Source organism: Schistocerca nitens, chromosome 6, assembly GCF_023898315.1.
Source record: "Schistocerca nitens isolate TAMUIC-IGC-003100 chromosome 6, iqSchNite1.1, whole genome shotgun sequence".
NCBI lineage: Eukaryota > Metazoa > Arthropoda > Insecta > Orthoptera > Acrididae > Schistocerca > Schistocerca nitens.
This window is the reverse complement of record NC_064619.1, coordinates 234,309,288-234,335,189: the sequence shown is the minus strand read 5'-3', so window position 1 is coordinate 234,335,189 and position 25,902 is coordinate 234,309,288. Positions and strand designations below refer to the sequence as shown.

General features: G+C 39.3%; 1 protein-coding gene across 1 annotated transcript in view; it reads left to right on the top strand.

The window, feature by feature from the left end:
- Window positions 1-25,902, top strand: part of LOC126263300 (neural-cadherin-like) — a 420,924-nt gene that overhangs the window by 259,117 nt on the left and 135,905 nt on the right. The window contains exons 22-23 of the mRNA XM_049960388.1: window positions 1,973-2,159; window positions 5,933-6,122. Of these exons, the coding sequence (XP_049816345.1) occupies window positions 1,973-2,159; window positions 5,933-6,122 (377 nt within the window). The remainder of the gene's footprint in view (window positions 1-1,972; window positions 2,160-5,932; window positions 6,123-25,902) is intronic.

The following is a 25,902-nucleotide window of genomic DNA, read 5'->3' as shown; positions in this document are numbered from 1 at the left end:
GAATTTTAGAGGATACAAAGATTAGCATAGGCACAGTATTACCACCACTATACACTCTGAGCACTAAATAAAGTTAGCTGAACGGAAGGTCTAAGAAAGCAGAAAAACAAGAGGTGATGCATTCCACTTGCTAACAGGTCACCATTCTTGTGGGAGATAGAGATGTTCTTGTGTGTAAGATAATACATGTGCATAGTTTGACAGTACTGAAAAATCCAAGGTCATTCTTTTCCAGCACTGGGATTCATCTGTGTCTGCAGCACCCTGCACAGAATCTACACCTTCAGCAAGAGATGCATTACCACATTGTGTCTGAATTGTGGAAGAATGAATGAACACTTCAAGAACAAAGAGGTGCTTAAGATACCCCTCTTGCCACCCCTACACCCTCCCTCTGTGTCATCTGATCCTGACCTCACTTATGTTGCATACATCTGGTAGATTATTGAGCATGACATGCAAATCTTGGACTTAGCTCTGACCATCCTCTGAGCATTGTGGGTAGCAGTTGAGAGTCATGAATATGGATGGGTTCCCAATGTTTTTGAAGTCTCGTGTAGTCCTCATCATAATATGTCAACACTGCGAAAGATGGCGCCATGTGTGAAGTGATATCCCTAACTCAGTTGCTCATGAGCAAATATTGTTATGACTGCATATTATTGGTGGCAACTGTAGTTGTACAGGCTTTGAGTGAAGATTGATGCAATAAGTGTTTATATCTATGAAATTTTATACTGCACCAGTTTTATCATCATACTAATCTAACTGTTGAGGTATGGCCATCTAACAATAGCCCATTAAGTTCCAACCCCCACAAAGTGCTCTGTGAATCATAATCGATTAACACTGTCTATAAGATGACTATCATTAATGTTGAGAGTCAGTAGCTCTAATTGATTCTAAGGCCTATGACATTTTGGTGGAACATAAAGAGTTTTTCATTTCTAGTGGTTGTTATGTTGCTGTTAGTAAATGCTAACTTGTATCAGTAATTGTAAATGAAGTGTTTCTAGTTCAGTTTTGTTGTTGCAGAAGAATGATGAATCCTAAGCTTTCAGAGTAAATATTAATTTAACAAAGCAAGAAATTGTAGGCCAGAAAAGTAGTCATTTGTTTATTTATATCAGGAGGATGTAATAGATAATAGTGTGCCAAATGTGTTCAACTCCATTATTAATAATTTGCAACTAATTCTTAGAAAAGCCTAATCCACTCAAAATTTCTGTAGTATGACATCACCTCAACACATACTTATTCACTGAGTTTTTTCCTTAAGTGTGTATCTCCACTGAAACTTAAAAAATGTCATTTCCCAACATAATTAACCTTCTTACCAGTATTGTCGGACATTGTTGCAGCGATATTTTTCCAACAGAAAAAACTATTTTAGGTTGTTTCTTCTACCTAGGATTCCTTACTGTTTTGATCTTGTCATCAGTTGTGTACTGTCATGACCTCAAAGAGCTTTCAAGAAGTCCGGACACATAATCTGAAGGAATAACATTGGGCCTGTATAGAGGATGTGGCAAAATATGAACTTTCAGTACTTGCATTATTTCAATAGTTTCTGGGATATGGGGGGGGGGGGGGGGGGGGAAGCCTTATTGTGAAGGAAAAAATAACTTTGCACTAAAGTCCCCTAGGAAAATTTCACATTGATAGTTTCAACTCTATCTCCAGTATAGACTGTAACAGGCACTATTCACTATTTCACTCTCCTAATAGTGCTCCAAAATTTACCTATTCTATCCCAAAAGATTGTGAAAAGGTCTTTAACACCAGACAGTAGAAATTTAATCAACTGTTTGGGAAGAGAGGACATATGTCACTATTTTGAAAACTCAATTTTGCTTTTGCTTCATGATCAAGCACTCACACTTCGTTCTCTCTGGAGATATGTGTGTGTGGGTAACTACACATTTATTCCTTATTGCTGTTATGCTATTGCTACATTTTTTTTCCACAACAGGTCTCCCGGTATGGTTCAGCAGCTACACTTGAGCTTGATGGTGGAGAAGGGCGAAGATACAATGAAACATTTATATTTGAAGGGCATCAGTTACTTCTGGTGGACAAGCAAGAAGGTGTCTATGCAGGTGGAAAAGCTGAATACACAGGTGTACGAACATTTGAGGTTTACGATGATTATCAGAAAGGTTGGTAATAATGTCAGTAGTACTAATTTTTGTAAAAATTATATAAATACGCCACATACCTGCCCTTAAAGTAAAATGAAGTAAGAAAAGATGGAGATTGCTTTTACCATCACTGGAAGGCATTCATCCACAAAGTCGTTACATGAAATTATCCATCATAGACGCAACTGGGTAGAATTATCTTTATCTTCTGTCTGCTAGAATTCTTGTCTTTAGTGTTGTTATGTTGCTGACAAAGGAGATGATGAAATAGTTAAGTCATTGGTGTGTTATTTGGGAGGAGTAGGGTTCCAAACCCTGTCTGACCATATTAATTTGGGTTTTTGATTGTCCCCATTTCTTACAAATAAGGAACTGGTCCTTTCATTAAGGCCACAATCAATTCTTACCTCATATCCTTTTCCAACTAGTGCCGCATTTCTATTGACAGTGAAGTTATTAGATGAGAGTCATAATATTTTTCAAACAGGAAAATAAAAAATACAATTATTATTTTCCTCTTGATTCAGATTCTCTTTGCTAGATGCAAGATCCATGTGTGTTCACCAGGGGGAGGGGAGTGGGAAGATTAAATATCCATTTTTTTTATATAAATGAGGTGGTCAGTTTTGACACATGTCATGCCACAACAACTACAGTCTTATAGGTAACACAAGAAACATATCTCAAAGAATTGATTGTTATCCACAATGTATGAGGGTTCTGTAATGAATAAAAATTCTGTATTGTACGCCACATTCTGAGGGAGACAGTCATCCCTTTGCAGATGACTGTATATCAGTTTCATTAAAAGTGAACTTATAATTATCACTATTATTGTTGTGTTGTGTTGTGTATTTTTAGATAATTATCTGCCTCTTTATTTTTGTTTGAATTTATGGTGCGACATCATTTAGCCTGTTATGATTTCTGTTTTAAAACAGCTGAACCCCAACAAAACATTCAGTATGCAATACAAGTTGCTATGGTGTGGTTTCTTTTGATCATGCTATAGAAAACTGTACATTCACTTTCTAACCTGACCGGTTAGAAAATGTGTACTGTTTGTTGGCTAGAGAAAGTTGTTGTGAAAACAAGCCGCATTACATGCCTCTACAGGTTGCATCAAATGTTTTCCAGTATCAGGTTTTCTAGTGTGTTCCTCTTTCTCACTCGTACCTGTTCACTTTGGTACACTCCATGCTCAATTTTAATTCACAATTCCATAAAATTATCACATCTATTCAGAACTCCTTATGTACATGTCGAAATGTGATGAAATCTGAGCTCCAAACTTCCCTTAGACCTCACAAAGCAGTTATTTAGCTCATGAAACGTGTGTGAATGTACTGTCCTTTGATTAGCTGAGGACTATCAAAGCTGATCCTGTGTCTTTTATATTGGATTCATCACACCTTGAATAGCTTTTATGAGCAATTTATTAAATGGGGGAATTAAAAAAAAATCCCCCCTTTAAATAACTGAATTATCGTAAAACGTTATTTTCCCAGTATCGTAAGCCGGCTAGTTGCACTGTACAGATTTCCCCTACTAAGTATGATTCACTCTCTTTGTGCTGATACAATTCTCACACTACCATTTACTCAGTTAACAGACATAATAATATTTGTTTATTATATTACTTTGCACTCACACCATCATTCACACTAATAATTAAACACTCTAAATCAACAGTAATTAATAGGACATAATTTTCACAGAAGATACGTTTTTTCCAAAATGTACTGACTATGTGTGATTTATGTCTGTAAGACACTAACATCTTTTGGCCACAGCTGTAACTGTTAGGAAATGCTGCACTGTAACAGTACACCTGTCGCACCAGAACCATGACTTATGTATGAAGCTTATCCGGTCACCGCTGTTCAACTTACATAGGTACTATGCTTCAAAGTTATCACTGAGGTGTTCTCAATGTGCACCCATGACAGCTTTAGCAGCCAATGTAGTCACATTTCATAATACTACTCTAAATACTGTTAAATCCATAATTACTATCAATTGATATTTGCCATTTTCCATGTTGCATGTTGACAAGTGATGCATTTATCTTTCTCCCATTACCATAGTACCAATCATGTTAGGCAGATCTCAGTAACTGCATGTACTTCAATATTAGTCAAAAGTTATCCTTAAGTTCCATTTAACATACAACCTAGAACATGGCTCACAAAAAGACTTTTAAAACACAATTTCTGTGACTGCAGTCAGAGGGGTGCTGGGGACAACATCATTAGTAACTGAACCCTTGGTGCAAACACCAGTTATCTCATAGTTATTGTGGTAAGTGGGCCAGTGGTGGTACTTGGCTGCAGCAATGACACCAGCGGACATGTCTACAAGCTGCTGCACCTTCTCCTGGTGTAGTTGTAGTAAGTGTCACCATTGTTATTTGTGAGCCAGTGTCCATGTCTAAACTCACGCCTGCCCAGCTGAGCACTTTGAGTCAAGCGAGAAATACGAACCCACTTCATGCCACTCAGTAATTTTTCCCAATTTTAATGATACTAATAATTTATATTCTCAGCTGCAAGGTTTATTTGAAATAATAATGTTATAGAAATAATAATGTTGTATCTGTCTGAAGTCTGATATGATTATAACATTTCCCCTTGTTTTGAATTTTTTACCAGTATTACAGTAACAATGTTACTTTCACTTATGGTGTGTTAATCAAACAACCCCATCTGCATTGACTCAAGGACACTACAGTTAACAATTGGAATGGAAAACTACACAAATGGAATACAGGTGTCACCTGGTTTATAACATGACATCCTTGCACAACAATAACAATAAATACTAACTGTAAAATTTAGCCATACAAATTCAGTGGATCAATCTTGTGTCCATTAGTGCACTTTCTATTCATATCAAGGAATAATATTTGTCTATCCTGTGTTTTGTCTTCATGTTTCATTGACATTTGAATGTTATGCCTACAGCAGATTTTATGTTTCAAAGATAAGAAAGAGAGAGGTGTCGATAACTCATGAGCAAGAACATGGCAGTCAAAACTGTGGCACTAAACGGAAATATTTAAGTTGCCAGAGTGGGACACTATTACATGCCAATTCATTCTGGTTGATCTAAGCTGCCTGTTTGTAGTTGTTAATAAGTTACCACTGTATTACAGTATAATAAGTGAAATCAACTAGTCTTGAAGGATTTGTTGACATATTTCTCTGCATGCCAAATAACAAGATAGTTTTCAACAAAACATGTATCTGTGTTGGAAGCATAAAAATAAAGCCATTTTTCCTAAGACTTTTCCAAGTTTATAGAAAAATTTGCAGTCTCAGTCACACTTATGAAGAATTCAGTGGCTGTAAAAGTAAGTGTTGCCTGAAAATGGCTCACACCTGCCATGAAGCATCTACAGACCAAAATTCTTATTTTTGCTCCATCTTTGTCTCTAGAATTCTGTTCAGTTGTTTTCAAATGCACTGAGTGTCAAGGTGAAATTACTTAATAATTATGTAATATTTTCCAATTCTGGTACATGATAAAGAATTATAAAGGAAGTGAAAACTGCTACACACTTTTCTCTTTTTTTTTCTGGTGTTCCTGGTTTACTCAGATTTGTTCTTTGAATCTTACAATTTGTGTAAATCATTTTGATAGTCAAGATGAATGCCCACAGATTTTACAATACAGTTATGATTGAACAACTAGGCCATTGGTGCATTTAAACAGAGCAATCTAATGTTGCAAAAATAGCAAATTTATTCTTTCATATGCGAACGCAGAAAAATGTCTTCTAAAATTGACAGGTTGTTTGGATGACATTCGACTAGAAGGCAAGCACCTTCCTCTTCCTCCAGCAATGAACGGAACACAGTGGGGACAAGCAACAATGGCACGGAATCTGGAACGCAATTGTCCATCAAATAATCCCTGTGCAAATGTTTTGTGCCCAGATCCATTTGAATGTGTTGACTTGTGGAATGACTATGAATGCACGTAAGTATATTGATATATTTTTCAATTCAGGCCTTCATCATCTAATGAAAGTCTACCCTGATATCCACTTAAGATAATAAATATGAAGTTTTTAATTTTGTGCAATACTGTACATTTTTATTTCATGATCATGGAATTATATTTCCATGTAGTTGTGACAATGATTAAATTAAGTGTGCAATATCCTATACGTTGAGCTAAATTCTCAGATGCATATTAATAACATAGTGATCATATTAATATTTCAAATGTTGTTAATAATGCCATCAGAAAAGCCCAGACATGACAGCTGCTGAGTTTTAGGTGCTTCATTATTTTGGTTTTGCCCACAACTTTTATATTCATTTGCTATCTAGTCTTATAATGTTTAGCATTAAATTAGTAGTATGAAATTCACAAGATTTAACCCATGTGTTATTTGTGGTATCACCTTGATTCACTGTAGCTGACAGGAAGAGTTTTTAAAGGAGATCTCAGGCTGTACTTTGTAGTTACAGTTCTCCTTGCTCTCATTGATATAGCTTTAATATACCAAATTACAGCCAGCTGCTGTGAAAAATAGTGAAACTGATTTATAGTTTATGAACTGTAGGAAATAAAACTAAAGTTATTGCAAGATTAGATGACGAGGAACAAAGACTGAACTGCTGCTCTGTTAGTTTATTAGATGCAAGTTCCTATAAACACACACAATTGTTTATTATGGCAGGCAACATGCAGAACTATAAGGAAGATACTACAGATGCCACAACAATTAAATCTTGCTACTTTCATAGTACTTGTTCAAAGCCAAGCTTCTTGTATGTATGTCTCCATAACACACACACACACACACACACACACACACACACACACACACACACACACACACACACACACACACACTGTGTGTCACTGTATAGTATTTATGATTCAACCTTTCCAGTGCAGGAAAACTTTTCTGGTATTACTGTTACTCAAACCAGATCATACATAGGACAAGAAATTTACTGAACAAGACACACTGAACTTAGTGGCAGCTGTTGCTACATTGTTGTGTACCAGTGTCTGCAAACAGAGTTTGTGTATCTGCAGGTATACTAAATAATATTTACTTCAAGTTCAATCACATTCTGACTTTACAAAACTTGTTTTGGTAGCTTTTGTGTGACTAATATCTCACCTGCTTTTAGTACGTCTCTAGTGGAGCGCATATAATGAGATCCAACAGGATAGCATTCAGTCTCTGGGAATACAAGACTTCACTCTAAATGGTTCACTTAGTTCAGCTATTTTTTAGTATGGATTTTGGTGACGCACTACTGTGCATTCGTGCCTGTCACACATCTGCTCTAGCAGATGATGTGTCACCCAACAAAAATCCACATCATGAACTGTATGTGTCCAGGGACAAGAGTCTTCTCTGTCGTGCACTTCTTTTTCTTCAAAGCATGCTACAGGAATTGTCCAAGTTCTGGCACTTCCTGTGCTGACACCAAGCTGTCTACACAATGAACGCACAGATTTACAGGTCTTTTGGCATTAAGTTCATGTTCAAGTTATTTATTAGGACTAAATGGCTTGCGATAATGCTACAAGGTAGGTGCACAACCCTTTAAGACACCAATGGTGGGTCGGTTTCTTGTGTTTATAAAGCAAATGGCATTGCAGACCCCCACAACACCTATGGAGAACTGGTAGGCAACATTGATTCATGGCAACATTATTCAGCACCCACCTCATGGTCTCATATCCTGAGTGAGTAGTATCAACTTCACAGAGCTCTAAATTATAATTAGTGCAGCATGATTGGACCTCTTTTCTGCGAACTATATGCAGACCAATGTGGCACCATGCCTGCAGCCATTAGAGACTGAAATCCCCAACTGTGTTAAATTAGCTTCACATATGGTATCTCAAGTTCATTTATTTGTATTTTGCTTTGATCACTGTGTTAGATTATCTTTGTTTACTATACCTCAAGATCATTAACAATGTTTCTCATGTTGTCTTAAAAAGAAACGGTTAAACTGACTTCTTCACACACAGGTGGTGGGCACCCCTCAAATGTACTCAAAGCCTTCATATGAGGGGTTGTTGGGTGGGGATTTACAGACCAACTCAGTTGAGAGTTTTTATTCATAGACATTTTTGTGGCGACTTACCTTTGTAAATGTAATTTGCAATTAATTGCGCCTGTTAACGTTCCAATAAAGGAATTGTTTTGTATTTGAATTTCCTTTGGTTACAATGTTCCCATAATTTAACCACCGATTTTACCCTGTACATCTAGCAAATGCTCAGTGTCCGCCTGTTGTGTTCACAGTACGATTATGGTTGCAAGTGTTTCAGAAATGAAGAATCTAGTTTAGAATAAATATTTCCATTTGCTACTAAGGTAGAGTATCACTTTTGAGGAAACTTTAACTTAAAGAAATAACATTTTGAGACTACAGAAACATATTAGCATAACTTACATAATTCACATTAGTGACAGTATATTTGGCAGAGATTTCAAACAGTTTAGTAGTTTAACAACAGTTTCACATTACATATACCATTGTTGTTCTTTGACATTATCATATATGTCAATCTACTCAAAATTAAATAAATCATTATACTAGGACTGCAAACATCCTCTTAAGACCATGAGGGTTCAACAGTTGACCATGAAGTAGGCATATATTGGAAAGTTGTTGCTGGAGAGTATTCAACCAGGGTACATTTGTGTGAATGTGATCTGTCAGTTGTTTGTTCACAATTATCTTTACCTTTAAATCTTTTCTTTCTGCACTCACTCATGTCACTCCTTGAAGTTGCAGTCCTGCCATGCAGTGCCAGCTGTAGCTATATCAAACTACTTCACTGTCTGCATGAAAGTGCTGTTACAATGGAAGATCATGTTTGCTGCCCACCAGCTAAGTAATTACAGGACCACTTCTCCTCAAAAACCTTCTGTATTTAACGGTCCCCATATCACCTTCAACATATCAATTCAACATTCACATTTAAGCTCTTATTAACCAAACTCATTGACAGATGGATCATTAGCATCCCAAATTCAGGAATTAATTAATTCCATATGATCCTTTGTTTTCTCCTTCAGAACAGTAGCCACAGTTGTCCTAACCTACTTCTCTTTGGTGTCCATGGCACCCCCAAGTCTCAAAGTCAAAGTGTAAATGACTCACTCCCTCACCCCAACCCTCCCACCCCATTAAAACACACACCCTCCATCATGCCTTGTGGCTGTATTCAAATTTGCATTTTGTATCTCCACATAAATGAATGTGTGCACGGTTTAAAGTTTCTACACAACCCCTTTTATTGGCTCAGTAAAAAGGAAACGGGACATGTTGCTACCTTGAATAGCAGCATGAACCACCATACATGGGTATACATATTTTCAACAGTTTCTCACAGTATGTTTAATACTTTGGAGGAAAGTATAGTTGTATTTATGAGTGAAATAAAATGCTTTCTGTTGTCCAACTCCTCCTGTCCCATGGAGAGGTATCCTCAGAAGGATTCTTATTACTATTGTAAAAGAATTAAGCTTTCTTATGTTTTTCCTTGTAAAATGTGTCACTTTTATCTTAAATAGTTCCATAACACTCGCATACAAGCTACATGAAACAATTACAATCCTAGCAGCACATCCACCAACTTCTTTTATGCCTACTTGCAGGCATACTTGGTACTGAAGATCTAGAGTATGCGGCTCAAGCATCTGTTGTGTCATGTCCTTAACAAATGTGCTGCATTTTCCCAGATCCTGTCAGGAAATCTATGTATTTCAGTTACAGTGTCTTCTACTTACTTCAAATGTTTCTTCCATTTCATACTGCTATATCAATAAGTAGTAATACTACTTATTACTGATATAATGTGAGTGGCTCCTTTAGTTTGCCACTGATAAAATTGGATATTATCAGGTTTGTTCTCTTGTTCAGAGACGTTATCATTGAGTAATCCACGTTTAAAGAGAGTTGTCATTCAGTAAATAAAATGAAAACAAGCACCCAGCAGGAATATTTGTCTGTAGAAAAGGCCATCTTAAGTGAAAATTCTGAGTGTATTTCTGATCCAATCAAATAAGAATATCAGAAATGACAGCGGTTCTAATACACTTGCTTGGGGGACTCCTGATGTAACATATGTAACCTAGTTTGTCATACTGACTGGTGATTGTGCAACATAATTATAAGTAAAATGAGAGAAGTTTCTTTTATGCAATGTCTTCCATTATATTTAAGCTTAAGATGTGTAATAAGATCCTGCAATAATTGTACATAATAGATATTGGTCTTTCATGGGAGAGTCATGCAGTCAAAACTGTGCCATAGAAAGGGATTCGTGTCAGATTGTTCTGAGTGCCTTACATGGAAATTACTTTGAGCAAATAACTATACCACCATCACTAATGAGTAACTAAAAAATCCAAACTTTTTGAATCAATTAACAACAAGGAGGGAATCAGTGATCATAAGGCTGCATTAGCATCGACGACTGAGTATTACAAGGAATGTTAAAGGTGGGCAAATATTTTTTGTTAGCAAGAGTGATGTGACAAAAACTGCATAGTGTCTAAGTAGACAACATCAAATATACAGTTCTGAGGACACTGATATGGAACACAAATGGATGAAACTCAAAGCCATTGTACAATTGTGCTGAGGAATGTTGTGAGAGTTTGAAAAGAATCAGTGTGTTTCTGTAGCTGCGTTACAAAGTTCATGCAAATGCAAAGAGAGCTTCATCTCCAATTTAAACACAGTAAAAGCCTAGTAGATGTACAACAGCTGAATAAAGCCACAAGGAGGTTCATGAGAAAGGAAATTGACGAAGTCCTAATCAGTGTTTGGTTTTTAAGTCAATAAGCAGATGGGAATCATCTGTTCAGTTGCTCAGTGACCATACTGGCACTGAAAACAGAAAACAGATGGTGACGGAGAGAAGGCCATAATACTGAATTCGGTCTTCTGAAAACTGTTAAAAGTGCAGATCATCATCATAAATTCCTACCTTAAATCAGAACATGAATGCCAAAATGGTAGATATCTGTTAAAGAGTGGAGAGGCATCTGAATTGCGTAAGATATCAAGATTCTACAGAGTTTATGCAAAAGAACTTTCTCCTCTCCTAGCTGTTATTTATCATAGGTTGCAAGAGCAAAGGAAAGGTACCTAGTAATTGGAAAAAGCACAAGGTATTCAAGAAATGGTCATAAAACATATATTTCTAGATATGTATTGCCAATGTCAATCTGTTGTACTATTATGGAACATGTTTTATGCTCTCACACATCATCATGACTTTTTGGGGTAAGAAACTCTCCTCTATAAAAACATGGATTCTGTGAACCGAGATCTTGTGAAACTCGGCTCACTCTGTTTGTCCATTAGATCCAGAGTGCCATAGATGAAGGTGCTCAGGTTAACGTCGGGTCCCTAGAGCTCTCAAAGACATTCGATACCGCCATACACTGTTTAATGAACAAAATATGAGCTTACTGAGTATTGGACCAGATTTGTCTTTGAATTTTACTATAGGGTTGTTATTGTTCATAATTTATATTAATGATCTGGAAACTAATATTTGAGACACTGAAGATGTTCTCAGACAATGTTGTTTATAAGAAGGTTGCAACAACAGAACACTATGCAAAAATGCTGGAAGACATGGAGAGGATTGACGATTCCTGGGCATTTATCCTAATCATAAATGAATGTAACGTATTGTGCATAAACAGACAAAGAGAGAAACTACGTTCAATCACACTTCTGGTGACAAATCACTGGAAACATTGACTGCCTATTTGCTTGACTGACCTTCCACTGTCAGTGCTCTTACTGAGTGAGTTATTCAGGCATGACTAGTGGATTCACCTTCACAGCTTCAAATCTTTCAATACCTCTCTTCTGCTTTCTAAACTCATAGAAGCTTGCCTCCATATGCTGCTGGATTAGCACTTCTTACAGAAAGAATTGCAGATATATACATTTCTTGCTTAAATTCATATCCATTTAAACTGGCAAATAAAGTTCAAGAAGTTATGTCTCCAGAGCATCAGGAAGAACTATTGTAAGCAGAAAGACTAAAAACCATTTGCAATTATCAGTTTATGATCCTAATTTTGAAGAAAAATTTGAGAGAATTAACGAACAAACAAGAATATGGTCTCCGTAAGTGAAATGTTTTCCTTAGCCAAGTGTCCAACATGACATATGATACAATTATTACTGCTCACTTGTCACTTTTTCAGACATCTGCTTGTTAGCAACTAGCATTCAGATAGCAGTGATATGTCCAAGCATCATCAGATTATGTTCCACCTGTAATGGTTTCTCATATTTATTAACATTATTACCCTCTAATACATGTTTATGGGTATTAGATGATAATAATGTTAATAAATACTCTTTGAAATTCTGAAGGTATCATGGGTAAAATACAGGGAGCAAAAAACTATTTACAACTTGTACAGAAACAACATGGTTGTAGTAAGAGTCAAGGGGCATGAAAGGAAGCAGTGGTAGAGAAGGGAGTGAGATGGGGTTGTAGCCCATCTCTGCTGTTATTCAATCTGTACATTGAAAAAGCAGTAAAGGAAACCAAAGAAACATTTGGAGTAGGAATTAAGGTTCAGGGAGAAGAAATAAAAACTTTGAGGTTTGGCGATGAGATTGTAATTCTGTCAGAGATGGCAAAGAAGTTGGAAGAGCAGTTGAATGGAACTGACAGTGTCTTGAAAGGAGGATATATGATGAACCCTTAACATAAGCAAAACAAGGATAATGCAAGGTAGTCAAATTAAATCAGGTGATGCTAAGGGAATCAGATTAGAAAATGAGATACTTAAAGTAGTAGATGAGTTTTACTATTTTGGTACTGAAATAACTGACAATAGCAGAAGTAGAGAGGATAGAAAATTAAGACTTGCAATGGAAAGAAAACCATTTCTGGATGAAGAGGAATCTGTTAACATCAAATATAGATTTAAGTGTTTGGAAGTCTTTTTGGAAGTTATTTGTCAGGAATGTAGCCATGTGTGCAAGTGAAACATGGACAATAAACAGTTTGGATAAAAAGAGTAGATGCTTTTGAAATGTGGTGCTACAGATAATGCTGATGATTAGATAGGGTGATCACGTAAATAATGAGAAAGTACTGAATAGAATGGGGGAGACAAGAAATTTGTGACAAAACTTGACCAAAATAAGTGATCAGTTGATAGTACACATTCTAAGACACTGAGTGATCACCAATTCTGTATTTGACGGAAAAGGGGGGGGGGGGGGATAAAAATAATAGAGGGAGACCAAAGATGCAGTAAGCAGACTCAGAAAGATGTAGGTTGCAGCAGTTATTCAGAAAGGAAAAGGCTCACACAGGATAGTGTAGCATGGAGAGCTGCATCAAACCAGTATTTGGACTGAAGACCACCACCACCACCACCACCACCACCACCAACAACAACAACAACAACAACAACCTATTTATCAACTGACCCACCTTCAGGGTTGAGGTTCCATGACAGGAATAAGTTAACCGGAAGTGAACATAGTTCCTACACTGTCGACAAATGAGTTGAGAGAATCTCCTTTTTACAAACCTACTTTTGGCCAAGAGCAGAAAAATTGCTGCCCAAGTAACAGCTGCAGATTCATAATTACTATTTCAAGGATATAGATTTATTTTGTGAATCCTTTTAATATTTTGTTTCTAACCATTACAGCATATTACCCTAATTTCCTGCCTCAAAACATTTTTTTATGGACATAAATGAAAGTCAGAACAATGAATTAAGAAGGAAAAAATGTATTTTGCTTAGCTCCATAAAAACTAAATTTATTTCAAAGTACCCTTATATTACATTGACTAACATTTGACAATTTTTTATTATTCAGAACTCTCCTGCAATCTGAACGTCTTATTTTCCATAAATACTTCAGCATCTGTGGAACATTGTTCATACCGTTTCATTTCATCTTTGAGAACAGCTGGAAGTTTACAGGTTTGAACGATTATGGTGGATGGTCAAGTAAAGTAATATTATTCTTTGCAATGTAATTTTGAGGCAGAAATGCCTGGTATTCAAGGTTGTCTTCCTACAGCAAACCGTTACTTGTTCCTGTCTAGTTTTGTATTTCTGTCTGAATGACTCATGAGGAATGCACTGAACTTTATCTACCAGGCTCTTACCCTGTGGGATGAATTTTGCAGGTAATGGCACAGAAAAAGCAATTCCTAACAACATGTTCCCCTCACTTTTGTCCCTGCAGAATTTTTGCTTCCTTAGATACATTCTTGATTTCCAATCACCAGGCTGCAAAACAATATCCCATGATCATCATTTGTTGTTTGCCTGCCAGCATTATTCATAAATGCTCTCCAGTTTGTTGCATGTCATGTATGATGCAAGCAGATGGACCAGGAGTTCACATCAATATTTGGAAGAGCTTTTCCAAACTACAGTTGCCACAACAGTACTTGTGATTTAGCTGTCTTAATCTTGCTGAGTACAGTCAAACTTCTGTAGTTTAAGGATATGCACTCTAATAGAAGAGGCAAATGCAACATTCCTTTGCAGTTGGTCTGAACTGAACTTCATGGAAGAGTTTCAGAATACAAGGCTGTGGTAGTGGCAATCCTGTGATCCACAGATTCAACCAAAAAAGCTCTCTTCTGTCCCACAACCAAGCAGCTATCCACTTTGTCACACAATATTCATTTTAATTTTTTAATCTGGTTTTGGGGTGAGAAAACATTATTCTTTTTGCTTCTCATTGTCAAAAAACATCCATTCTCAATTCCCATCACATTTTTATTAATGGATGTGTCTGCTGTGTGGTGGTGATGATGAAATGCTATTTTTTCTGACAATTTACAGTGTCTTTTGATTATCACATATATTGGTTGTGACCTTTTCTCCAATAAAACCGAATAATGGCATGATTTTCATAGTCAGTGGAAGACTTGACTGTGTTATGCATGTTTACTTGACACCAGAAACACTGAACCACCAAAAGCTGTCACGCACCCATAGCATCTACTGAGATATATGTATAAATCGGCTACATAAAATCTTGTTTCAGAATTATGTCTGTTTCCCATTGTACACACTGTCAAACTTTGAAGAAAAAGGAACAGAGTACAGTGTTCACACTTTCAGTGTTTATCACAAAGGAACTAGATTTGGCAATATTTATAATAAGAGTAATTACTGGTTTTTAAAATTAATTTAAAAACTGAGCATATTATGCTGCAGAATGAAAGATTAATTCTGTAAATGACACTTGAGCTGTTGCTAAGCCATTTCTCTGCAGTCTTCTTTCTTCTAAGAGTGCTAATCCAGCAATGTATAGAGGCAAGCATCTGTGAAGTTGAAAGTGTAGAAGAGAGGTAATGGCAGATTTGGAACTGTTAAAGAGGATTCATGAGTCATGGCTGGATAGTTTATTCAGGACAAGCACTGACTATGAAAGGAAATATCTCACACACAGTTTCAATCTTTCATTAAGTTTCAATACAAGTTGTTCGAAACTTTTCAAATCCTGTACACACCATAGCAAGGTACTTAAGGCACATTCTTCATCTGCGTATTAGGCAGTTCCATCACTCTGTTCCAGAGACAGTCACCTAAGGTTTTTGTTGACTGTATACAGTACACATGGGTACATAATCATTGCTGACTGGTTTTAGGCCGCAAAACTGCTGTGGTCATAAGCACCTGTTCTGTGGCTTAGGGATGGGTACGAAACCAGCAGCAATTGGAGCTAAACTCAAAAATGGGGGAAACTAAAAACAGAGTGAGAGCTTATAAAACCACTATAGAAAGGGGACGGGGGTTGTTTTCCCCAAAAAAGAGCTTCAAATGACTGATGTCATCTCACTGACACTGATAAACCCAAGGATGTGATCAGCTGAGCGCATGTCATCTGCTAAAATGGAAGATATATCAGGCGACAGCTATTAACGGGCCCATAGCAGAGTAAAATAGGGGCACTGAAGTAAAAGGTGTCTCACCGTCCATGGTTGAGAGCAGTGGGGACAAAGCGAGGGAGGATCACCACCTAAAGATGTCTGTGGCTAAAAAGACAGTGCCCTAACCTGAGTTTACCGTATTTACTCGAAACTAAGCCGCACTCGAATCTAAGCCGCACCTGAAAAATGAGACTCTTAATCAAGGAAAAAAAAAAATTTCCCGAATCTAAGCCGCACCTGAAATTTGAGACTCTAAATTCAAGGGGAGAGAAATGTTTTAGACTGCATCTCCAAACTGAAACAAAGTTGGTCCATTGTAATACGAGACACAATTTAGGTCGAATGAATGACGATACAGCTACAGTAGTTTGGTTTGTGTGGTAAGCTTAGCACTTAGCAGTAAAGCTTTACCAGGTAGTCATTGCTATGCGTCAGGCGCTCCGTCCGTATTTATACGGGTATGCTTCCTTTTTCATGTGCTTCGTCTGGTTTGAATTGACTGCTTATTTTTCTTTGATCTGATAAGTGCCGTTCTCTGTGTTATAGGTGTTTCCATCACTCTAAGCTCAAAATGCATTATTGTACTGTGTCATGCATTGTTTGTCGCTTTCTGATAATGAGTGTTTACGACCTGTCGCCGTTTGCGGCATGGCTTGCTTTTGTGCACGCTACCGCCGCTTTTTTTAAAAAAAAGGGGGGGGGGGAGGAATCGTCTCATTAGCGAAACAATGGCAAGAGACTGCTATTTGTTGTTACTTACACTGCTGCTTTCTTTGATAATGATCAACAAGAACCAAATAATAGACTGCGTATGATAGAAGTTCTGAATGAAAGTTTAGCGAAAATATTTCTGTTTGAAAATCTTTGCGGATGCCTCTTTCGTACATTACATTCTGCACAGAAATTAGAGTCATCTTAGATTTAAAAATCTAGTCAGTTACCGTGCTTCATTTCTGACTATCACTATTCAGCATAAGAATAATACGAATATAAACATGACATGACATATTCTTCCGCGTTTGATGTTTTCTCACTCTAGTTTCGTAGTTTATTAGGCAGACAGGATTTAAATGAGATAGCATGAAACATGAAGGAATACATGAAAAAATGTTTACATTCGTATTATTCTTATGGTGAAGAGAATACTGCATGTGATTCACAATCCATAAAAGTTCCTATTAGCAACCATCTCTCGTCACAGGTAGGAAAAAATTCAGAATGTAGAGTTGGCCATATTGATAACCATCCCAAAGTCTTGCCAGTCGGATTTTCGTAGTATATTGAGAGGCTGCTACATTCGAAGATGAACAATACAGAATTTGTATTTACTTCGTTGCATAATGTATGAAAATGCCGTGGTCGAAACTCGGGGCGGAGAAAAAAGCTCGTCTTCCACCTTTTTTTAAAAAAAATTTAGTTACTGGCACAGAGGTTTTGGCGCCAGTATTTATCTTTGTGCCTGCAAAGTATGCCTGTATAGCGCTACATATATTCGACATGAGAAGTTAGTTGTGGCGGCACCTACCAACATTTTTCAGAGCTTCCGCTTACTTTGCACTCGATTCTAAGCCGCAGGCGGGTTTTTGGATTACAAAAACTGGAAAAAAAGTGTGGCTTAGATTCGAGTAAATACGTTAGTTAAAACTACCTCCTCCCGACAACGAGTTCGGGAGGAAGAGGTCCAAGCACAGGGAAGAGGTTTCACGTTCCGCAATTTATTATCAGCAAGTGTGCGTGCCATAAAAGAGCAACATGATGACATAAAACACTCTGTAGATTGGCAAAGGGAACCGTGCGAACAGCGGGCTGAGGAAGAGAGACTGCAGCCTTCGCTGCTATATCAGCTGCCTCATTTCCACATATACCAATGTGCCCTGGGATCCAGAAGAATGCTACAGATCCTGATTTTGCACAGTGTAGAATATCCAGGATTCCACTGGAGGACACTTAGCAATTTGGTTTTCACTTTGTCAGCCACATGACCACGAGCTCGACCCAACTCACTCTGCACGTGTTGCACAATACTCAGGGTCTCATAGCTGAGTGCCACAGCTTCCAGTCATTTGATGGCTTTTGATATCACTGAAAAATTGGCGTTGATGTATGCTAAGTTTCGAGACAATGTATCTGTAAAAACTTCTTTCACAATTTTGATAGCACTTGATTCATTGCTATCAAGCTCACAGAAAATTGTCTTTGGGTGTAGTTGGTGCAGTAATACTCAGCAGCATTAAGCCAAGAAGCTCATCATGTAAGAACAGGTTTAGGTTTGATGGGCGTTGAAAATGCTTGTTCCTTGAATTTCTGCACCCGTAGCGGAGCCTTCACATAGTTTTTCTAGTCACAGTAAATTAATTTGTCCACGTCAGGGTAATTTGATCGCACCTCTTCGGCAACTCTGTGCAATGCATGTGCAAGGCAAGTGGCATACACCATACTGGGGTAGAGAATCTGAAGCCCTTTGGCTGCTTTAGCCATATATGAAGCACCATCTGTTACAAGCAGCAAAACATTGTCCCTTTTCACACCATCCGGCCACAGTAGCTTCAGCGAGTTGTCAAACAAAATAGCAATTGTTGAATTGTTTACTCTATTGAGAGCTTCACACATTAGTAGGAACACATCTCCTGGGCCATCAACTTTTAGAACACCAACAACAACATAATTTGTAATATATCGCCCACTAATATCCGTAGTTTCATCTATCGACAGCCAGATCTTTTGCTCAGCAATAGTAATTGTATTTTGTTGAGCACATCATTGTAGCATATGGATAAATAGTTCTCTCTCAGTGTAGATTCATCTGGAACTGGATGTGTTGTGTACTTCTCCCAAGAACCGTCTGAAGCGTGGATTCTTCAGCTTTTCCAATGGGATGTTGCAGGACACCACCATCTCGCACAAATCCTTGCAGAATGATTGCACAGTTGACAATTTACCTGTCTGTGCAAATAACAGCGTTTGCCTGTTGTTATTTTCAGCACTTCATTTCACACAGCTGCTGTGTTTAGCAGTATTACAGTTTTTTTGCACATTAAAGCACTTTTCTGCACTAACTTTAACTTCACACAGTTTACAAAATAATATTTTCCCATCATCAGTACTAAAGACCTTCTCTCCAAATTCTCGAACATATCCTCACAACTTCACGCTGTCAGAGCACTTTGCTTTAGGCATGTTGAAAAAGGCAAAGGCTGTATTCAAACTAGTTACTGCAATGATTATTATGGCAAAAGCCGCCTTTGTTGGCAACAATGTATTATATTCACAAAACGACTGTTGTGGTACACCGATTTTCTTCTACAGTCCTGAGAAATAAAGCTGTGTACTAATTTATCTGTTTATCTTTCATAATAGCACGTTAAATATTGTCTCGTGAGCAACATATTCATTTTCTTATTCGTGTGTCCCGTAAGATATGAAAAAACGGTATATGCATTTTTGGCAAAAGCTGATGGAAATATGACTTATTATATTAGAAGTTAGCCGCAATATGACCTATTACTAAAATTTGTTGAAATATGACTTTATATGCACAATTAAAATACATTTTTTGACACTAAAATGCCTGGATTTGTGTAAAAATTGTTCTAAAAGTCACCCTATAGTTCAGAAAAAAAAAGACTTGTCATTAAAATCCAGGCCCTAGTAATGAGTGTGTTGGGTAGGACACTACAAATGTAGTGTGTGGACATATAAGGTGAGAATGTGGGTCTCGCAGCAGGCGTGCGTGAGATAGTCCCTACAGTCGCATTATCCACTGTGCCCTTGGTGGCTCAAATGGATAGAGCATCTGGCATGTAAGCAGGAGATCCCCAGTTCAAGTCCCAGTCAGGGCACACATTTTCATTTTCACCTGTCCTCATTTATATATATCAATGCCCGTCACAGTGGTGGACAGAGTCGAGAAGCTGAAGAATAGACGGCAAACAGATGAGTAAACTATGCTTCCACAGTCCAATTTCGAGCACACTAAGGCACAATATAGGCGGAGAAGGACCACTTGGTCCGCTTCCCAGGAGGTACCATTCAGAACACGGAGGGTGTCGACGAATCACAGACAGCGAGCCGAAAGATGTGAAACATGGGAGGACCAGCACAGTTTTCTGTCAAACATTAAGTCCCAAGAATTTAGCGACGTCCACGAATGGAAACTCGACAGGACCTAGATGTAGGGAAGGCTGAGGAAACACTGTACGATGCAAAAAATTTAGCGGAAACCGGTTTCGATGCTCCAAGAGTGGAGGCGATCAAGACAACCTTGAAGACATCGTTCAGGAAGGTTGGTCCGTTGAGAGCTGTAGTAAATGACAAAATCATCGACAAAGAGGGTGCTCGAGACAGACAATCCATAATTGGATTTATGCTGATGGCAAACAGTACAACACTTAGTACGGGAGAGAGTAGTGTTCACCTGCACTTTAAATGTGGGCTCTGTCATAAATTCTCAAATAAAAAGGGGTAGCCGACCTCGAAAGCCCCAAGAGTACAGTGTGCGGAGAATGCCGGTCCTCCAACAGATATCTTATCTCTCCAGATCAAAAAATATTGCTACCGTTTGGCATTTCCTGAGAAACTTGTTCATGATATAAGTGGAAAGAGCAAGAAGATGGTCAACTTGGGTAGGTGTTAAAAGGTTTCTAGTCTTCAGCCACCAGGCTAAACAGCAATTCACCATAGGCTCCAAAACCTTACATACACTACTCGTGAGAGTTATGGGACAATAGCTAGAGATGTTTGTCCTTTCCAGGTTTCTGAACAGGAACGACAATAGCTTCCCGCCATCTTCTTGGAAAGGTACTGTCGGTCCAGATTCGATTATAAAGGCGAAGGAGGTAACACAGACTATGGTATCATAAATGCAGCAACATTTTGACGTGGACACCATCCAGTCCTGGGACGGAAGAGCGAGAAGAAGAGTGTGTGTTGGAGTTCCCACACAGAGAAAACAGTATTATAGCTTCGCTATTTTGAGAGGTGAAAACAAGAGGTCGCACTTCCGCTGCACATTTATTCTGTAGAAACGCGGGTAGCTAATTTGAAGAGCTCAAAATCTCAGCAAAGTGTTGACCTAATGAATTAGAAATTCCAACTGGGTCCACTAAGGTATCATGCGCGACAGTGAGCCCAGAGATCGGGGAGAAACTAGACATACCATATAATCATCGAATTCGACTCCTAACTACTGAGGAGGGAGTGAAGGTGTTAAAGCAGCTAGTAAAGAAGTCCCAGCTTGCCTTTTTGCTATCGTGGATGATGCGATGGCATCACGCACGTAACTGCTTATAGCAGGTGCAGTTGGCCAACGTAGTATGGTGGCGGAAAACGCGAAGAGCACTTCTCCGTTCGCGTATTGCATCACGGCATGCCTCATTCCCCCAAGGAAATGGGGGACACCAGGGCAAATCAGAGGTGCAAAGTACATAATGTTCTGCGGCTGTAAAACTTTTGTAACATGAGTGACCTGATCGTCGACGCTAGGAAAGTGACAATCATCAAATGTCGCTAGAGAAGAAAAAAGTGAATGAGATTTTCACTCTGCAGCGGAGTGTGCGCTGATATGAAACTTCCTGGCAGAGTGAAAATCTCATTCTGGAAACATCCCCCAGGCTGTGGCTAAGCCATGTCTCCGCTATATCCTTTCTTTCAGGAGTGCTAGTTCTGCAGTGTTCGCAGGAGAGCTTCTGTAAAGTTTGGAAGGTAGGAGACGAGATACTGGCAGAAGTAAAGCTGTGAGTACCGGGCGTGAGTCGTGCTTCGGTAGCTCAGATGGTAGAGCACTTGCCCACGAAAGGCAAAGGTCCCGAGTTCGAGTCTTGGTCGGGCACACAGTTTTAATCTGCCAGGAAGTTTCAAGAAAAAAGTGTCCAATCGGCTTGGGAAACTTCCAGCATCTCAGGCACATAGATGGCAGTTGTGGCAGTAATCAAAGGACACATGGAAAATGGTCACTCGAGTGTGTATCAGCAAGAGCGAACCATTCGAGCTAGCTGAACTGTACCAACCAAAAGGTCCAAATGAGAGAAATCTGTCATGGAGGTTCCTCAGTACTGAGGCAAACAAGATCCGCTTGGTGGAAGAGGTCAATCAATAGAGAGCCTCACAGACAAGGATGCAGAGATCCCCAAAGCAGATGGTGGGCACTGAAGTCCCCAACCAACAAATATGGGGGAGGGAGCTGACCAAGGAGATGAAAGAGATCAGCTCTTGTCATCGGTGTGGACGATGGAATGTATACAGTTCAAAGAGAGAAGGTGTATCCAGAAAGGGAAAGACGGACAGTAACAGCTTGGAAGGAAATGTTTAAGGGGATTGGGTGATAATGGACAGTATCATGGAGAAGAATCGTAAGTCCCCCATGTGCTGGAGTGCCATCAACGAGGGGAGATCAAACCAGACTGACTGGAAATGAGGGAAAACAAAGCTATTGTGGGGACACAGCTTTGTTTCCTGAAGACAGACGACGACGGGGGAGTAGGATCGTAAGAGGATCAACAATTTATCCCGACCGGCTCAAATGCCGCATATATTCCAATGGATAATTAACATAGGATGGACAGAAAAGGGAAGAATCTTATCATGGTTGCTGTCAACTCATCACCCACTGAGAGCCAGCAGCCGACAATGTGGAACAGCATTCAGCCAAAGGCAGGAGATCCTGATTCATAGGTAGCTCCTGCCACCAGCGATCGACCGGTTGATCGGCTGCCAGCGATGCTCCTCGGCGACACGGAAGACGGCCAAGGGCGGTTACCACCATGTGGCACTGTATATGAGACATGCCGTGGTGGAGAAGATAAGGAACTTTGTTTCTTATGAGCCTTTTTGGAAACAGGATGTTGAGATAAGGGAGGAATCTATGGTTGTGAAGTCGGGGTACGTAAAATATCTTCCTGAGTAGGCTCGTTTTTGGAAGTATGGGCGTCTAATTTTGGGGCTCGTGATTTAGCAGGGGCCAAGGGTGAGCCATAAAGTGAGCAGGTGATAGTGGGGAGGTTGAATGGGCGATCTTTGTGCTGGTTGATCTAACGACCGTGGCACTAAAGGTAAGATCGCAAATCTGTGTGGCTACCTCCTTAGTAGGCCAAGGAGATCCGAGGACAGTGCTATATTTACCTGCTGGGGGCACAGTGGGCTTTCAACTGGCAAGTAACTTATGATCAGCAAATATAGACACCTTTTCCTTCACTCGGATTTCCTGAATAATTCATTCATCTTTGAAAATGGGGCAATCTCTAGAGGAAGCAGCATGGTCAGCCATACAGTTGATGCAATGAGGGGATGGAGGTGGACAATCACCCTCATGGGCATCCCTGCCACATGTAATGCATTTGGCCAGATTGGAACACAACTGGCTGGTATAATTAAACCATTGACACATAGCAGTCCATAGGGTTGGGGATGTAAGGGTGAACTGAAATTATCTCATATCCCACTTTAATGTTCAATGGAAGTTGAACTCTGTCAAATGTCAAGAAAAGAGTACGGGTTGGTACCAAGTCCTTGTCAACCCTCTTCATGACTATGTACAGCTGTTACACTCTGGTCAGACAGGTAGTTTTGAATTTCCTCGTTGGACAATCCATCGAGTGATGAACTTTAAGTGCGGTGCACTTCCACCTGGACAGGGAAGGTATGTAGCAGTGGAGTTCGCAGCAATTTTTGTGCCTGGAGGGCACTGACTGTTTCTAACAACAAGGTGCCATTTCGTAATCTGGAACAAGACTTTACAGGACCTGCAGTTGCATTGACACCTTTATGAATAATGGACGGGTTAACTGTGGATGGAGAAGTCTTGACCTTCGTCAGACCAAGAAACAACAAAGAACTGTGGCACTGATGGAAGAATTGTCTGTGGCGGAGACTCATCTAACTTTCGCTTGTGAGCAGAAGTTTTAGATGTAGAGGAAACCATTGTGAAAGTACCTCCATGATTACCAGCGTCTCCGATGGCGCGCTCCTTCCTCGTGGGGACCCTCTCTGAGGGCACTCCCACCTTAGATGATTGTTCACACCTCCTGAGAAATGGACGGAGGGACGAATCAGCATGTTCGGAAAGTGCCAGCTCGGGTAATCACCCCTCCCTGTGCCTGGCCTTTACCAGGGTGTACGTACATGTCTACCGGGGTGGGGAATTACGCGTTACCCCGTCACCGGCTATGTGTGAGAATGCATGGGTCGGCCTTCAGACACACACAGGGAGAAAAGAAACAGGAAAAAAAAAAAAAAAAAAAAAAAAAAAAAAAAGAGAGAGAGAGAGAAAGAGGTCTCAAATGCCACAGCGTAGAAGAGGGTAAAGAGAAGAGGCAAGGAAAAGAGAAGGACAAAGGGAGGACAGAGACTTTCCAGCATAGAGAGCAAAGAAGAGACACTATGTCTTACAGTTACAAGCATCCAACTCCAGATGTAGGCACAAAACATACTCCCACAGAAGGAGAAGGGGAAGGGAAGGGAAGGGAAGGGAAGGGGTGGCGGAGGGAGGTGGGTGAGGAAGGATGTGGAAAAGGTAGGTATGCAGCCCAGAAAGGAGAGAGAGCCACACTAGCTTGGGGTCCTGTGCTTGTCACGCATGTATCCACAAAAGAGTTGTGGACTCCCTTGGGGGTGGTGTGGCAAGGGGGGGGGGGGGTCTTTCGACTGTGTTGACTGGAGTACTGTCTTTGAAATTCTGAAGGTAGCAGGCATAAAATAGAGGGAGAAAGGCTATTTACAACTTTGACAGAAATTAAATGGCAGTTATAAGAGTGTAAGGGCATAGAAGCATAGCAGTGGTTGAGAAGGGAATGAGACAGGGCTATAGCCTATGCCCAGTGTTATTCAATCTGTACACTGAGAAAGCAGTAAATGAAACCAGAGAAAAATTTGAAGTAGGAATAAAGTACATGAAGAAGAAATAGGAACTTTGCCAGAGAGAGCAAAGGACTTTGAAGAGCAGCTAAATGGAATGGACAGCATCTTGAAAGTAGGATATAAGATGAACACCAACAAAAGCATACACGATGAACACCAACAAAAGCACATGAAGGACAATGGAACGTAGTGTAATTAAATCTGGTCATGCTGAGGAAATTTGATTAGGAAATCAGACACTTAAAGTAGTAGATGAGTTTTGCTATTTGGACAGCAAAATAACTGATGGTGGCCAAAGTAAAGAGGATATAAAGTGCAGACACTAGGAAAGAGTTTCTGAAGAACAGAAATTTGTTAACATCAAATATAGATTTAAGTGTTATTAAGTCTTTTCTGACGGTATTTGTCTTGAGTTTAGTCATGTGTAGAAGTGAAACATGGACAATAAATAATTTAGATAACAAGACAATAGAAGTTTCAAACTGTGGTGCTACGGAAGATGCTGAAGATTAGAAGTACTGAATAGAACTGGGGAGAAGAGAAATTTGTGGGACTACCTGACTACAACAAGGAATCAGTTGGTAGGACACATTCTGAGACATCAAGGGATTACCAGTTTAGTAGTAGGGGTAATCATAGAGGGACAATAAGAGATGAATACAGTAAGCAGATTCAAGAGGGATGTAGGTTGCTGCAGTAGTTACTCAAGAGATGAAGAGGCTTGCACAGGATATAGCAGCATGGAGGGCTTCATCAAACCACTCATGGACAAAAGTTTCAATGGTTGGCAGGTTACAAAGCCACTGTTACGCAGCACTGTGAAAGGATATATATGCCTTGTCTGCTTAGGTAGAGCTATCATTGATGCAATAGTTGGTAGATCACCATAGCAATTTACTAGGTAAGGACTTTTTGGACTGAATTCTGAGGCCTCTCTCAGACTTTTGAACAGACTTACCTATCC